At 41.2% G+C, this 15,578-nt stretch overlaps 1 protein-coding gene across 1 annotated transcript in view; it reads right to left on the reverse strand.

Annotated features, from left to right (window-relative positions):
* The window catches only part of cttnbp2 (cortactin binding protein 2), a 97,462-nt gene that overhangs the window by 1,583 nt on the left and 80,301 nt on the right, over positions 1–15,578 (reverse strand). Inside the window, exons 11-22 of the mRNA XM_026174721.1 lie at positions 11,740–11,835; positions 9,483–9,562; positions 8,716–8,802; positions 7,473–7,572; positions 6,991–7,167; positions 5,804–5,976; positions 5,304–5,482; positions 4,564–4,799; positions 4,241–4,432; positions 3,220–3,271; positions 2,903–3,002; positions 518–631 (exon numbers count right to left, since the gene is read on the reverse strand). Coding sequence (XP_026030506.1) covers positions 518–631; positions 2,903–3,002; positions 3,220–3,271; positions 4,241–4,432; positions 4,564–4,799; positions 5,304–5,482; positions 5,804–5,976; positions 6,991–7,167; positions 7,473–7,572; positions 8,716–8,802; positions 9,483–9,562; positions 11,740–11,835 — 1,586 coding nt within the window. The remainder of the gene's footprint in view (positions 1–517; positions 632–2,902; positions 3,003–3,219; positions 3,272–4,240; positions 4,433–4,563; positions 4,800–5,303; positions 5,483–5,803; positions 5,977–6,990; positions 7,168–7,472; positions 7,573–8,715; positions 8,803–9,482; positions 9,563–11,739; positions 11,836–15,578) is intronic.

The raw sequence follows: 15,578 nt of genomic DNA on the forward strand, positions 1-15,578 counted from the left end.
ATCAAGTTACTGCTTCTTACTACTTCTAGTTATAAGTAACCTGTTTGTGGTGTAGTAGACGGATTAGCAGCAAGAGTAAGCCAAAAGCTCAGGATTCAGACTGCTCTGCACAGCTACATTCAGACATTGCTTTCTACTCTTCCTCTGTTTTCCATCAAAAAGTGTGGTTTGCACCTGCTGCAAGACCGTTTAGAATCAGTGGAGGGCCAAAAGCTATAGTGATGGTTTAAAAGGAGAGGAGCTAAATGTTTCAGTGAGCGGATCAGCACAAGGCTCCACCAAGGCCCATTATAAGATAAATAAAGGATTAATTACAACTGTTAATTGTGCAATGTTGCTTTAGTTGAGTGAAAGAACAAAACTAGAGAGTTGGAAATTAACTGGAACAGGTCTCGTTAAATATCAAACCACCACTAGCGTTTGACTCACAGGCTAATGTATTCATTGCTTTCTGATGCTATTTACTATAACTATTATTTATCACAGTGTTAAGCTGCTAATCGCCTTTGCCTCTTACTCTTTCCATCTGTGGTCGTTGCTGGACTGCGGTTTCTTGCTCAGCCTTTCGTGGGAGCACTGCTTCTCTGGGCAAGCTGGAGAACAGGATCATGTCATCTTTGGTGTGAGAGATCTGTAAGAGATAGAGAAGAGTATTTCAAGCAGCAGCTCATACCTGGAGGAGTGTAAGTTTTGACTTTTCCCCCCTACTTTTCTACACAGCCATTTTCATAGGCTCAAAAGTCGCTGGACACCTGCTGACCAGCAGTTTTATGGTCAGGTGAGGCCAAATTACATATGACGTATGATTGGTATGGTTTCATGAGAAGTTTCATGAGGTTATCATTATGCTGCAAAACCACAATAAACTTATCAGAAAGCTAGCAAAAGAAATGATGGGAAGAAGAGAAAAGTATGGAGAAGAAAAAAAAAACAACAGTTCATAATCCAAAGAATACCACAGTATCTGTCCAGCATGAGGGGGAAATTTGTATGCTTGCCAGTGGAATTGGACCACTAATGTGTAATGATGTGAGTGCTCACAGAAGTAGCAGGAGGATTTCTTTAGTGTTCAGGGCAATTACTCTCTGCTAACATTCAGCCAAATGCTGCAATACTGATCAGAGAGTGCTTCACTGTGGAAATGGATAATGACCCAAATCATACAGCAAAAGCAACCCAAAAGTTTTATAAGCTGCAAAAATATGATCTTCTTCAATGGCTGATCTCAAACCAACAGAACATGCTTTGCATTGTTACTGCAGACACAAGTGAAAGCACAGAGATCAGAAACAAGCAACAACTGAAGGCAGCGACAGGAAAGGCCTGGCAGAGTGTTTCTAGGCATGAAACACAGTATCTGATGTCCATGAGTTCCACACTTCAAGCAGTAACTCACTGAAAAAAAACATGTTCACCCCAAAATTCAAAACAGTCCTTATATTTAAAATGATTTTAGTTTATCCAGATCATTTTTAGCATTAAATACCAGTCTGGTCACTCAGCAGCGATCTATATGTCAGTGCAGTGAACTTTAGGTTCTTACTGAAATGGTGGGAAGTACATTTCAAGTTTTTAAAACCTTCCTGGGTCAAAAGTCAGTAGTTGACAACATTTCACATGCAGTATTTATATAAAATTATTAGTGCTGTCGAAATGAACGTGTTAACGCACATTAATCCGCCATCACGGTCAACGCGATCAAAAATTTGAACGCAATTAATGTCAAAAATTGCAGAATGACTCAAAATCCCTGAAATGTTTCTGTCAACGCATTTCAGGCAGTTTGTCCAAGTAGAGTTACCTTCGCAAATGGGCAGCTGATCTGGTAGTGACGGGCAGCTGAACCAATCAACTCAATATGGAAGATGATAAACGCACATTGGCGTTTATCACCTCTCGATGGGAAATTTGAGTATTAAAAAAATATCACATTGACGCGAAGCATACGTTAGTCGGGTATGCTGCTAGGACTTTAGCTAACGGGTCACCCAGCTTGCGACAAACCACTCACGGAGCATCGGGGACTCAGTAAGTCTACCTCGCAAATATTGACCGACACAACTGCCAAGTGGACTGCAACAAACTGCAGACCTATTAATATCGTTGAGAACAGGCGCTTTACATAGCTTTGGCTCCACGTTTCAAGGACTTGAAGTGCCTCACGAAGAGTGAGAGTGGATAAATGTTTACACAGTTCTTTTTGTTAACACGAATGTTCAAGATGTTCAATAAACATGTTAAGTCCGTATATTTTCCCTTTTTCTCGAGTCTGTTTGCTCATGCAAAATGAAATGTGATCAATATAGAATAAAAATGAATGATATTTAATTGTGATTAATCAAAATTAATCCACAGTAACCCTGTGATGAATCTGATTTAAAATTGTAATTGTTTGAGAGCACTAATACATATATTATATATTAGTGCATACTTACCTGTTAGTATGTAGGGTTTTTAAAAAGTTGTATTTCACAGAAGAGAATCTGTGCTACAAGATTGAAGAAAACTATTCAAATTCTCTTTGAATTTAAGCATCCAATCGTTGTGTTTATTCTGTATTTACTTCATTATATTGCATAAATATCAGTTACAAGCTTAAATATATAGTTGAAAAAAATTTAATTGCAACCAGGCTATTGATCAAGAAATTGTGATTAATTACAGAAAATTGTGCGATTAATTTGTTAGATTTTTTTAAATCTATTGACAGCACTAAATTATATGTCAACGGTCTCCCCACTATTTCAGTTAGCCCTGGTCATAAATTACTGTTAACGGCACATTTCCACTGGATTGATAATATAACTGACTTCCCAGCATTGAAACGTCTCTTTTAAGTTAGAGTCGGAGTAAATCCATTGTGTCAGTGAGTGAGTGGAGAAAGGCTTGTGAGTGTGAGTACCTTAGTGATGTCTGGCTCAGATTTGCTGGAGCACATCGTCTGCAGTTCTCTGATCAAATCGGTCTCATCATCAGAGAAAACAGACAGACCTTCGGGCTGTCTAAAAAAGTATAACAATTTAAAAAATTTATAATAGTAACAATAATTTTTACAAAATATATATGCAAAGGCACCTAACCTACTGTAACAACTACTTTATTAAGCTATTTAATAAAAATATGTTTGCAGGTTCTGTCTGTCCACATATTAATATAAGGTACTGATGCTAATGCTATTACCACTGCTGCACATTTATATTAATGAGACACAGAACCAACCTCTGGACTTTGCCATTGGAGATCAAGCTGACATCAGAGCTCGAGAGAGAACCTGAAATCATAGGTTAATGTACAGCTTTATTCATACGACATGAAAAACGGCAGTTCACTTAAATGGCAACAGGAACAGAGCCAAAAGCCTGGGTTTTATTAAAAAGGCTTATCTATAGAAACACGGAAGGTGAGCTGATGAGTACACAAACTGTGCACGTGGACACAAACAGACCTACCAATAGTTTTAATTAGAAACAACTTGCTTTCAAATATAAAAGATGGGGATTTGTGGTTTCTTCAGAGTAAAAAGGAGAAAAGAAGAGGCAGGCAGCAAATGTTAGGGCTGGTAAACAGTGCCACCTTGTGGAGATTGAAGACATGTGTCCTTAATCCGGGCTTTCAAATGTCTAAATCTAACGCTTTACGCATTGTATTTTAACAAGCTCTTTATATGTGACTGAAAAAATGCTTTATCTGAAGTATCTGAGGACTTTCATTGCTCTGTTACATCCAGAACGTCACAGTGTAATGATTTTACATTTAAAACACAAAATAATTAAAGCTGTCTGAATGTGAAGAAATAACCACTATGACACAATGTCGAAAACATCTATGTGTTGTGGTGAAGAGATATCGTCTGCACTTGGGTTGGGCCGCACGTTCGTGTAATACCAGTTTGTACCATAAGATGGTACCAGCGAACCAATGCAACTTTTATTTAATCAGGAAAATCATCGAAAAAAGCATTTACAGCTGCAACCTGGACAAAAGCAAAGGTGAACGATGGCAGTAGATAACAAAGTTAAAAACAACAGCATGCATCCACAATCAGGTGCCGGGTGGTGCCACCAGTTACTTTACTGTTATGGACCAGTTTTAGTTAACACTTACAGAATACAATCACGCCTTGATACCTTTAAATTATTCAAGTAAACCTGCCCCTCCAGAATGACAGATTTTTAAAAGAACATTCCCACAAGTACAAATACATTGTTCATTGTGATCCAATGCAGAGCAGCATTCTTACCCTCTCTGAAGGAACTGCTGCTCCAATTCAAGGCGGGGCTTCCCTTCTTCCGAGGGCTGGTGTTGGATCGTCTCAACTTGCCACTGTCCCATCCCCTTCTACCTCCTCCGCCGCACATGCTTCCTTTATAGGGGCCAACAGCTGACAGAGGGAACGTGCCACCCTGAAACTCTAGCAGGTATCTGTCGATTTCTGAGGAATAAGGGAAACACTGTCGATCAGTGCATTTTTAATCTCATGTCATGTCTTTTTCCCTGCTCACTTATTTCCTTTGGGAACTTGAGTGAATCAACAGCCAAACATCACATGTGACGCACACGCACCGTGTCGAGGCAGGGGGCATCCCAGGAGTACAGCCTTGTTGACCAGGATGCTGAGAGCGGCTTTCACCACAGCCTGTTGTCCAGCACTCAGCCCACAGTTGCTAAGACATGGTCGTTGTGATGAGGGGGCTGGAGAGTGAGAGGTGGAAGAGGAGGAGCGCTTGGCTGTTACCCGGGAGATGATGGCTTCTTCTACACGGGGGACGACCACAGCATTCCAGAGACGTGCCAGCCACCTGCACATATGTGCACACACGCAAACATGTAAGCTTCCAAGCACGCACACACTTCATAGTTCTTCCCTTAAGTCGTTTCCTGATCTTTTTCCTCTGGCCGCAGATTATCTGGTCAACACTGAGGTCTTTTCAGTTCAGTTTAGAATGTTCATTTATCATAAATGAAGGTAGAAAGATAAACACTTTATATGGAAACAATCATAAATCATTAATGTGTAGAGCAAGCAGCACTTTTTAAAATGTAACCAAATCAACTAAAAGCTCATTTACAACAGATCTACTAAGTAATTCCGTCACTTATGTACAAATATTCACTGATTTTGTGTTTTTCATCACAGCAAATTAAACTACTCTCACCAAGAGGGGGACTGTGCCTCTGTACAGGTCAAACAATCAACAGTGCAGGGCTTCAGCTTTAATTCAAATCGCATAACTCCTTCACTTCACAAATGAGCACTGGAAACAAACTATAATCTTTTTCTAGATAGAGACATGTTCACACACCTTACAATGACCTGCGCGTTGTTTGGGACCACAGGGCAGGACAGGAAGAGCTGCGGGCCCAGCAAAGCCTCATGGGTCCCCAGACGGGACAGGCAGGCATTGAGCTGCTGCCAAACCTGGCTCACCCACAACACCAACCGCTCCATGACGCCATCAGGAGACCAAAGTCCAGTCCCCATCTGGGGGAAAGAAGCAGGGCAACAGAACTGAATATGTTCTGCTCTTATGATAAAACACCATGTGGCTAAAGTGAAATATCAAAAGGACATATGGGAAGGAATATCACAGACTGGGTTTCCTGTGAACAGTTCTATGTTTTTGATCACGTCTCCCTGTGCTACTCTTAATGATCCATTTCCTAACATTTGAGCTTGTTTGGGATTACAGGTGGAAAAAAAAAACAACAACACAATTTTGGTTGTGATTAAAACAAAACCGATCTGGCCATCCACCAAAATGATGCAGTCTCTCTGGCAGCTGCAGCTAAACCTCTGTCCGACCTTGTGAAGCAGCTTTTTGCGGAGGTGCCTTCCCAGCAGGCTGTGCAGTGGCTCCTGATCCCAACGAAAAGTGACCCAGCGGAAATGCTGCTGGAGACGAAGCTCTGCTCCCTGCAGGCGGGGCTTCGATAATGTTGCAATCAGAAAGTTCCCCTCTCGGAAGTGGTGGGGACCTGAGGGAAGGAAGGACAAGACAAAAAAGCTGATTTATTTGGCATCATCTTCCTAGTCAGTCTCTTATATTGTTGTTATTATCTGACTGTTGGTTTTGTGGTTGAGCACAGGGAGCGCGTTCACTGTCCACTCCACTCTAGGGCCTGCCTGTCTGCCTGCAGTGAGCTATGTTGTCAGATGGAGGCGGTGTACAAAGTATGTCCTACAACCAGTCTGTGGTCCGTGAGTCAGCCACAGAGTGAAGTTCGAACATACAAAGAGCTGAAGTGTTAAAAACAATGAAAAGTGTCCACTGCAGTCACTGTCTGTGCTTTTCATGCTTTATTTTATGATCTTTTACGCTTTTTTGCCGTTCTCCCTTTCTCGGTGAACTCCACTATCACTACCTGGTCTATTCTGGCCCACATACCTACCAATCAAAGTTAGGCAGTTCCATATGTCATCCACTTCCAGTGGCATGCAGTCAGGATCTTGAAAGAGTGCACGGCTGCGTGTCTCGTGTGGGTGAAAACCCCTTGTCCCCTTCTGTCTGAAAAGCTGTGTACAGACAGACACACTTGCAGGACTATAAACCCCACTTAAGACTTCCTGTTTACCGAAGAGCACAGACTCTTGTACAAAACAAATTAAAATTACAGCTGCAAGCTGCAATGACAGGGCTCTGATCGAAACTTTCCATGGCACCTTGGACATGCCCTTCAACGAGAACTCATAAGCTTTGTAATTTAGCTTGGCCAACGTCAGCAGTTGAGACTGACCAAATGTGAAGTTGATCCCATATAAACTCATACACCCCCCCACCCCCCCCCCCAAAATCAGTCAACTTACTGCTGGGCTTAGCGCAGGGATTCAAGAGGATTTTTGTGCCTCTTGGTACCAAATTTCAAACAGCAGTGGGACTAAACGTTTGACATAAAAGTTTCCTCCACCTATGTATGAGACACCAGACCTTATGTGTGTGTGCTTTACTACACTGTCTGTATCTGTGCTACAGGCTCTGTCTGCAGCCATACCAGTGTTCAGGACCAGTGATGAAGCAGCGCTCCTGCTGTCCAGACTGTGGCAGAGGTCTCCAAGCAGGCCTGTTAGGGATGCAGCTTTCTCCAGTCCCTCCAGCAGGACTATCACACAGTGACCAGTATGTCGAGCTGGTAGGCTGACCCCTGACCCCACAGCTGGCACCAGGAAACCTGGAAGAAGAGGAGGAAGGAAAATAAACAGCAATACAACATAAAGCACCATCAATACAAAGACAGGGGAAACTGCACGATCCTAAATGTTGTCACTGCTTTAAATCGCTGTATTTCTGTGAGTTGATCTGAGGCACTTTGAGAGTGGAAGAATGAGTGATTTCCTCCCACCCGACCCTTCCAGAATCAACCATAAAGAGACAGAAAAAAAATTCTTTTGTGCAATAAATGTAGCTGATTAAATTAAACCATGACTTTTAAATATGAAGCTTTCCATCGGTGTGTCTGCTCGTGTGTTTTCCTACCACAGCTGATGAAAGTCTCAAGCAGATGCTCTTTGGTCAGGCTCTCTTCCACCTCCACCCTCACCACGTCACAGCTGAGCCCCCCTGCCTTCTGCTTCGACTGATAGAGATACAAAGAAGAGGTGGGGTGGGGGGAGATGAGTGAAGAAGCACAAAGAGGTAAGAAGGGAGCCCGTTGTCATGGAAACAAAGGAAATGTACGGTTACTATGTGCCGAGTGAAATGGAGCAGGAGGAAATTCTGAATGAGAGAAAAGGGCTTTTCCACATCAGAGCTATCAAAGATATTCCTCTGTCCTTCATTTGCTTTTTAAATATCGTGGCATTTCATTGTGATACACAGCTTTAATAAAAAAAAGAAATCAATAAGTAAATGAATAAAAAAGAATAATTATTACTAAAGCAAGGAAATCATCAAAACAGGCACCACAAATACAGAAGAATGACGATTGCCACATGACTGATTAGACACAAGACACTGTACAGGGCTTTCATATACATGATTCCCTGTGTTTATGTAGGTAATGGTTAATACCGCTCTTATGAGTGAGAATTTCACTTTCTAGTTTAACAGTCGGACAGTTCGGCTTCTGTTCTTAATTCACAATTCTTCAACCTAACCTTATTTTTTCATGTAGCCACATCTTCTTTTGTGTGCACGTGGAAAAATACAGTTTCTGATGCCATTACCAGACTAACGTGTCAATGTGAAAGCAGCAGTGATTCAAACAGTTTTTGCCCATGTGCTGGCCAAATATTTAAGAATTTAAAAAAAAAGCATCACTGATGATGAATTTGAGTTCCACTGTGTGAGTTCCCTCTATCCCTATTAAATCTGTGGCCTGTGGGAAGGACCAGTGGCTAGCCTTTGGTGTGTTTCATCATGTTGTAATGAGACATTGCATTACTGTTTGCCAGCAATTTCGGTTTCATTGCATCAGCCTGTGCAACAGAGCCAAATGCAACTTTGTTTAAAGATGTAAAGTAGAAGATTTTCCTCAGACTTAACTGTCAGCACTCCCTGACATGGAAGAAACTCACAATTACACCTCAGCTATGAATGAATTTGCTTTCATGAAACTTTACTTCAAAGTAAGACCATGTTCTCTCACACATTCAGCTGTTCAACACTACACCTCCCTTCACATGACTGGCTGAACACACACAGTGGTCAGGTTTTAAGTAGGGGTTGTAGCACTTCTTTGAGAGCGCAGCGCTCCGAAACAGCGTTTAAGCCGTGGTACCTTGATGTAGTGAGCAACCAGACCGGCGATGTACTCCTGACAGCTGCCCTGAAGCCCATGAAAGATGAGGTTACCATACTGCTCCACCTAAACACAGACACAGAAACAGGCAAAGACTGAGCTGACAAGAAGAGAGAATAATGTGGTAGCATGACAGTCTGTCTACATTTAATCCTGTTGTTTAATAACAATTCCAATTGGATTGAGATCTGGTGACTGTGGAGGCCATTTGAATACAGTCAACTCACTGTCACATTCAAGACACCAGTTTGAGTGACTAATATATTGTCCTGCTGGCAGATGGGTACACTGTGGTCATAAAGGGATAGATATGGTCAGCGACAATACTCAGGTAGGCTGTGGAGACACACCCCACACCATTACACCACAACCAGCAGCCTTTTCTATCCAAAAAGCTGCTGGACGAATCTAAGCATTCAAATTATTTTGCTTGTATACGGGGTTCTGCCATGGATTCTTTTATCTACACATGCTATTATCTCCTCCCCCCCTTTTTAAAACAAACATCTGTGATGACAAAATGCCTGCTTTTGATGCAGCCAGCAGGGGGCAGCATAGCTGCTAGAAAATCACACCCTCCATTTCCTTTCATCTGTCCATCACCCACTCCTCTTTCTTTGCCATCTCTCTCACTAATGGTGTATCACTTCCTCTGTATTTTTCCAGCATCTTACTCACCAAATCCCCCCAATCCCTCACACTCCTTTGTGTGTATTTGCATAAATGTGTGCAATGTGCGCGCTTACCAGGCGGACATAGTTGTGCAGCAGTGGCAGGGGGAAGAGGGATTCCAGAGCCAATTCATCGAGGCATGACTCAGACAGACCTGTCAAAAAAAACCCCACAGACGCACAAATAAATCCTCAAATCCAATCTGCTTTACATGCGAGGCTCCTCTATGCGAGCCGAACCTCAAGGTGCCCTTGGAATAAGAATGTCCTAAAAACTAAAAACAGCATGTTTAATAGCCACATTATTTATTTCCTCAGTGCTTTTAGCTACAGGCCTGCAATACAGTAAATGTAAACACTGCTGTCAGTAAATCAGAGCAGAGTGAGGGTATGGTCTACGTGGATATTTACTAATAGCTCTTAATGCTTTCTGCCAGTGAGCGGGATGAATTACAGTTGTGAGAGGTTTAAATCCACACGCTGAGGAATCTCAGTCACTCATCCTTCCTCAAAGATTTTCACCTAAACCACAGTTTTTAGATGAACTGGAATAATTCTCGACACAATCTCTGAAAGCTTTGTCACTATATTTAACATATCTAAACATTAGTTGAATCTAAATCTTTACGATCTTTCATATAAAATACAGAAGATCATTTGCTTCAAAAGCAAACTGTGGATGTTGTCCCAGTCTGCCCTTCATAAGGAGTAAACACAGGGGTCAGTGAAGTCAGCTGTCTCTGTTTACAGAGTCATTTACAAGATAATTTGCAATTGCAGGCAATGAGCCGAAGGCTGTGAGGGCAAAGTAAAAACAGAAACAGAAGCTATTTAAATAAGGCTGTACGTATGCCAGTACTGTGGAGTTGGATCGTTGGGATGATAATGTGAAGGATATTTCAAGACATCAAAACCTGCTTTTAGGTATGTCTGCCAGCATCTCACGTGCATTAAAGTGAAGAATGTACAAAGAAATGTAGACAACGAAACATCAAAGTTAGAGCCGTATCTAATATGGGACCACGTCTGGACTCAATCAGAACCGACAGGTTCAGATTCCATATGATTTGTCCTGCTCCAAAAAGTGAGCTGATTCAGTCTCGTCCTGTCCCGGATTCCCAAAAACCATGAAATATGAAAGGACCGACACATTTCTGCTGTTAATCTGAAAAAAAGAAAACGAGTCTGGGGGGCTCGGTATGCTTTGTGGTAGAGGCTGTTTTCCAAATTTCCTCTGATAGTTAAAATTTGTATATTTTTTTCAGGATTTGGGGCTTTTTGAAGCTTCGAGAGCATAATTTACATGATATGTGATATCAAAAGCGTTGCTGTCTGAAATGTGCTGTGTGAAAAAAAAGAAAAAAGAACGTGTAATAAGCCAAAGCTTCAGCCTTCATCTGCTCACTGAGTATTTGCTTTATTTGTTTTATTTACTTCCATGGGAATTTTGTCATTGATTAAAAAGGTTATTGCAGTCATTTTTTTTTTAAAAAAGGATCAGTGAGCGTGGCTGCAGAAAAGCGATGCAGCACAAACCTTTCAGTAGCTCAAAGAAAGCAGTTATGATTAAATATGTAAAAGAACACGCACAGAGAGAGAGATTTTGGATGCATGTTATTTCAGGATCAACCTAAATTGAATTTCCTTAGATCTGATGGTAGATACAGCAGAAAGCCAGAAGGAGAATACAGACCAGACGTTGCTAAAAGCACACAAAAGTGTCAACTAACTGCTTTAGTCACACAGTCTACAGTACACATAGGAATCCTGGATGCAAACTTAAAGAAACAGACCAAAAAAGATTCAGGTGATGATGATCTAAAGATCGCACTGTTCCTTTTCCAGGGTGGAATGTTTTTAAAGATGTTTGCTATACAATCATTCCACCCTGCAAAAACAGCAGCTTAAAGAAATCATTAATACCTGCTAACATAAGCTGAAAGTTGTATTTCACTGTGTAGGGATCGTGACTTAAATGTAGGCCTGAGCACAGAGCTGGTGTTGCATCACTCAAATAGTGAATTTGATTAATTATAATCTTTTATTTATTCAACATTACATTTAAAATGGGTATTGTTTCATGAGACTAATTATTCTGAAAAATGTTCTGGCTAGAGTTTTCCTTCATGTGGTGCGGCTCAGTAGGTAGAGCCTGTTACAACACTGCCTACGCTGCAAATGCATCCAAACAGATTTGTTGGGCCCTTTCATCCACCAAATGGCATTTGTTACCAGTGATGGCAGCTCTGATTCTGGTGTGTGCTCTGAGCTGCTGAATGAGCACCGACTCTGATTGCCAGGTTTTTTCGTGTTGCGTTTTTTTTTTTGTTACCTTTGAGGCGGATGGTGATGCACTGGCTGAGAGGTTTCCTGACCAGGTCCCAGGGGGATACAGGCAGCTCCTGACCTGGTAACCACTCAGTATCTCCTGGAAGAAAAAATAAAACCAGACCCATTACAATCACACAATCTGAGCACACAGTTGTTAAACAAACAGTTTACTCATATGGTGACACAAAAGGACTGCATACACAATTATAAGCAGCCTATTGTGTAGTTTATCAGCATGTTATGTAGTTGTCCTTATCTGTTCTGCCTATTTGTGGCATACGTGTATTAGAAGATGGGAATTTTATATACGTGTAATATAACAAGGCCAGAGACGGAAGAAAAGAGTAGAAAGAAGAAAAATGGGCAAAACAGGAGAAACGATGAGAATAAAAGAAAGTGCAAATAAAGCATAACAGGTCACCAACTGGTGCATTGGCAACAGTCAAAAGACAAAGAGCTACTGAAAAAATAACAGATGCACAAACAAACATAGGATCTTCTCTGTGTGTGTGGGTGTGACTGTTTGTCACGAAACGTACTTGATAATGAGGGTGGGAAGCCATAACAACACCCCCCAGGAGACCCGGACCACCCACAGCCCCCCATCAGCACTGAAGAACCAAGGCCACATGTCCTGATGATAACCGCATGCCCTCCCTAGATGGAGCCTCCGCAGCCAAAGGGCAAGAACGCCAAAAGATCAGAGGCAACGGCCAGCTGATCCACCAGACACGAACCATGAATTTAAGTATTTTAATAAAATACAAAATGTTTTTGTGAATGTCATTCATGTAAAAGAAAACAAAATTATAATTACAAAAATCATTTTATTGATTTCAAAATATCTCCGATCGTCCCAGTTTGCGTCACAATAACCTTAAACAAAATGTTCACCACCAGGGGGCAATGTTTTACCAGTGAGTGTGCTGACATTTTTTCAGGAGTGCTCCTGTTCTTTAAACTTTTTTTAAATTTATTTTTTCATTCCAAGACACTGTGGCTCTTGATTGCGTTCCCTGTTGTCATAACGGGTGGCTGTAGCTCAGGTGGCAGAGCGGATCAGCCACTAACCAGAAGGTCGGTGGGTCGATCCCAGGCTGCTCCAGTCTGCATGCTAAATATCCTTGGGCAAGACCCCATGTTGCTCTCCGATGCATCCATCGGAGTGTGAATGTGTATGAATGTTAGATACTTAGCACTTAAGCTTAGAAGTGCTTGTGTGAATGGGTGTGATTGGGTGTATAAAGCGCTTTGAGTGCTCAGACAGAGTAGAAAAGCACTATATAAGAACCAGTCCATTTACCATAAATAAGAATCTATTTTTATGACTATGTTGATTCATTGCCTGATCTTGTGGTTCAAATTGATATTACATGAAAGTATACCCCAACTATGCTTACTGTGAGTGCTCAAGTCATATAACATGCTTGCAGCATTTTCCTGCAAGCAAGCACTTGCAGAAGAAAACCTTTCAGGAAGAAATCTTCTGACACAGGAAGAAGTCTCCGACCGAACCAGTAACTGCACTGCTTCATACGTATTAACCAATTCTCATAACATCAGGGGAGGAGCAGCTTAATGCAATTGCCCTGAAAGCTGTCCCACTGCCGGCTGAATAAACATTCAGTGAACGTGAACTAAAGAATGTGGAACACGTAAAAAGTTCAATATAAAAACAGTGCGGCACATTTTTTTAAATTATTATTATTAGTAGTAGTAAAGCTGTGGTAGTACAAAAGCACTGCAACTTTTGTAGGATTGTACTACTGTAGTGGCTTTACAATACTATTCTGTAGTCACCAAGTTTGGGGACATTAAAACGCAGCTGTGAGGTTAACATTTCACCTAAAGAGCCAATGACAGATGACTTCGATGAACAGTGTTCAGTAAAACTGCCAGAAGTTGGGGCTAAATTGCCCTGTGCTGACTAGAGTTTGTGCTTTTGTACAAGTCTCCATTTGTACTGCAAACTGAGACTCAGCTACACTTTCACTTCAACCCAGAGACAAACTGTTCAGGAAAAGGGTTGAGAGTTTTCTCACTGACTGGACATCCAACTTCCTTTTTTAAAATTATATTTAAAAAAATATTTTCACACTACTGCAGCAACAGTTTCCACAGCAAAGGCAACAAATGAACGATGTAAGGCATGGGACTAACACTGCTCCCAGACCAGCCTGGCAGTAGCTGATACTAACCTGATTAGTGATGATTATTTGTACATTTTTCAATTAATTAGTAAAAATAGCAATAATCATCAGTACAAACCCCCAAAATATTTAGTTGCAGTAAAAACAGAAATTAGGAAAGCAACACATACATCTGAATCTAAAAGGAACACATATCTGCCATTTTTAGGTGTTCTGAAAAGCTCAAAAATGTCACAAAGAAAAACAGATTCACAATTTAAATACTGGGAGCGGTCTTTTTTCTTCTTCTTCTGATTTTAAATTTGAACAAAGATTAAAGCTAAGCGATTAGTATTCAAATATTCAGATACCAATAGTTTAGTTTCCCTGTTTGTGTTTGCTATTCATTCTGTTTTTGCCCCAGGCAAACAAAAACAACAGTTAAATGTCATGTTACTGTTAAATCATAAACTGTTAAATAAAGGTTTTTCATACTATCATCACGCCATCTTTGCTGTGACACAACAGCACCGATACAGGTAAATGCCATTGTATCAGCAAGTCATCAATGCCAACATCCTTACTTGGAGCAGATTTGCGTCTGTCCCTAATTTTTTAATCAGCTATATTAATCGAATTCCCCGCAAATGCAGCAATTTGATCTTGTGCAGAATATTTCTGCAACTCTCAACTTATAACGTCATTAAATTTCACTCATCTAATAAAACAATAAATCACAAAAACTGAGACGTGTAAATAGTTGCAGAAGTCGGCGCTCAACATAAAGGTATTCAATGTAAACACCCCGCTAAAAAGCCCAGCATTGAGCAACAAAAACACAAAGGGAAATGTATGCGATGTGCTGAAACAAATGAGACGTGGATGGAGACTCTCAGATAGAAAGTCAGACACCAAAAAGTGTCTCTGTGTCTTAAGTTTGATCCCGGTTGACACAGAAGACTGGCATTTTCTCCTAAATTGCCGTCTTCCTCCCCTTTCTTCGATCCCTTCCCCCCCAACTTCATGCATTATGCATCCCTCTTCTGCTCATGCTTTCTTTCATCATCAGCCGCAAAACACACACAGAGGCCTAGCAGTCGCTAAGCCTCTTTAGAGACAGATACAGCACGAGAGACAGTAAATGTGTGACAGAGAGGTGTAACAAGAGACTACAGCAAAGAGACGAGCAGTCCTTTGCTGGCCGAGGACATCGATTTCCTTTTTATCAGTCTGGAATTCAGAGGGACCTTTACTGCAACACACGCACACACAAACGCACACACGTAACTCTAGCCCTGAATAAGCCTCAAGCTCAAGAAAGGACTGGCTTCATAGGGTGACATTTGAGGACCAAAAAGGACACAAACATAGGCGCAGCACATAGACTCTCCACATTTCCCAAAAGATTAAATATTCATTATTTCAAAGAAGAAGAAGAAGAAAAAAATCATGTGAGAAGCTCTAAGCATCAAGCCAAACAAATACAGTCTCACAGCAGATGGCTACAGCTGAACATACAGGAAGCTGATAAAAGATTCTACTGTGGATACATTTATACAGACTACAAGCACTCAGTAGAATGCTTTTACACAAATTGTCCACTTTTTCTTCTGGACTAGTTTGTAGCAATAAAAAACAAGCAGTCTGGGGATGGACATCTCTGCCAAGGCTGAAAGCCTCCACTGCATGCATGAAATTTTGAACCCAGAAT

Source organism: Astatotilapia calliptera, chromosome 7 (assembly GCF_900246225.1).
Source record: "Astatotilapia calliptera chromosome 7, fAstCal1.2, whole genome shotgun sequence".
NCBI lineage: Eukaryota > Metazoa > Chordata > Actinopteri > Cichliformes > Cichlidae > Astatotilapia > Astatotilapia calliptera.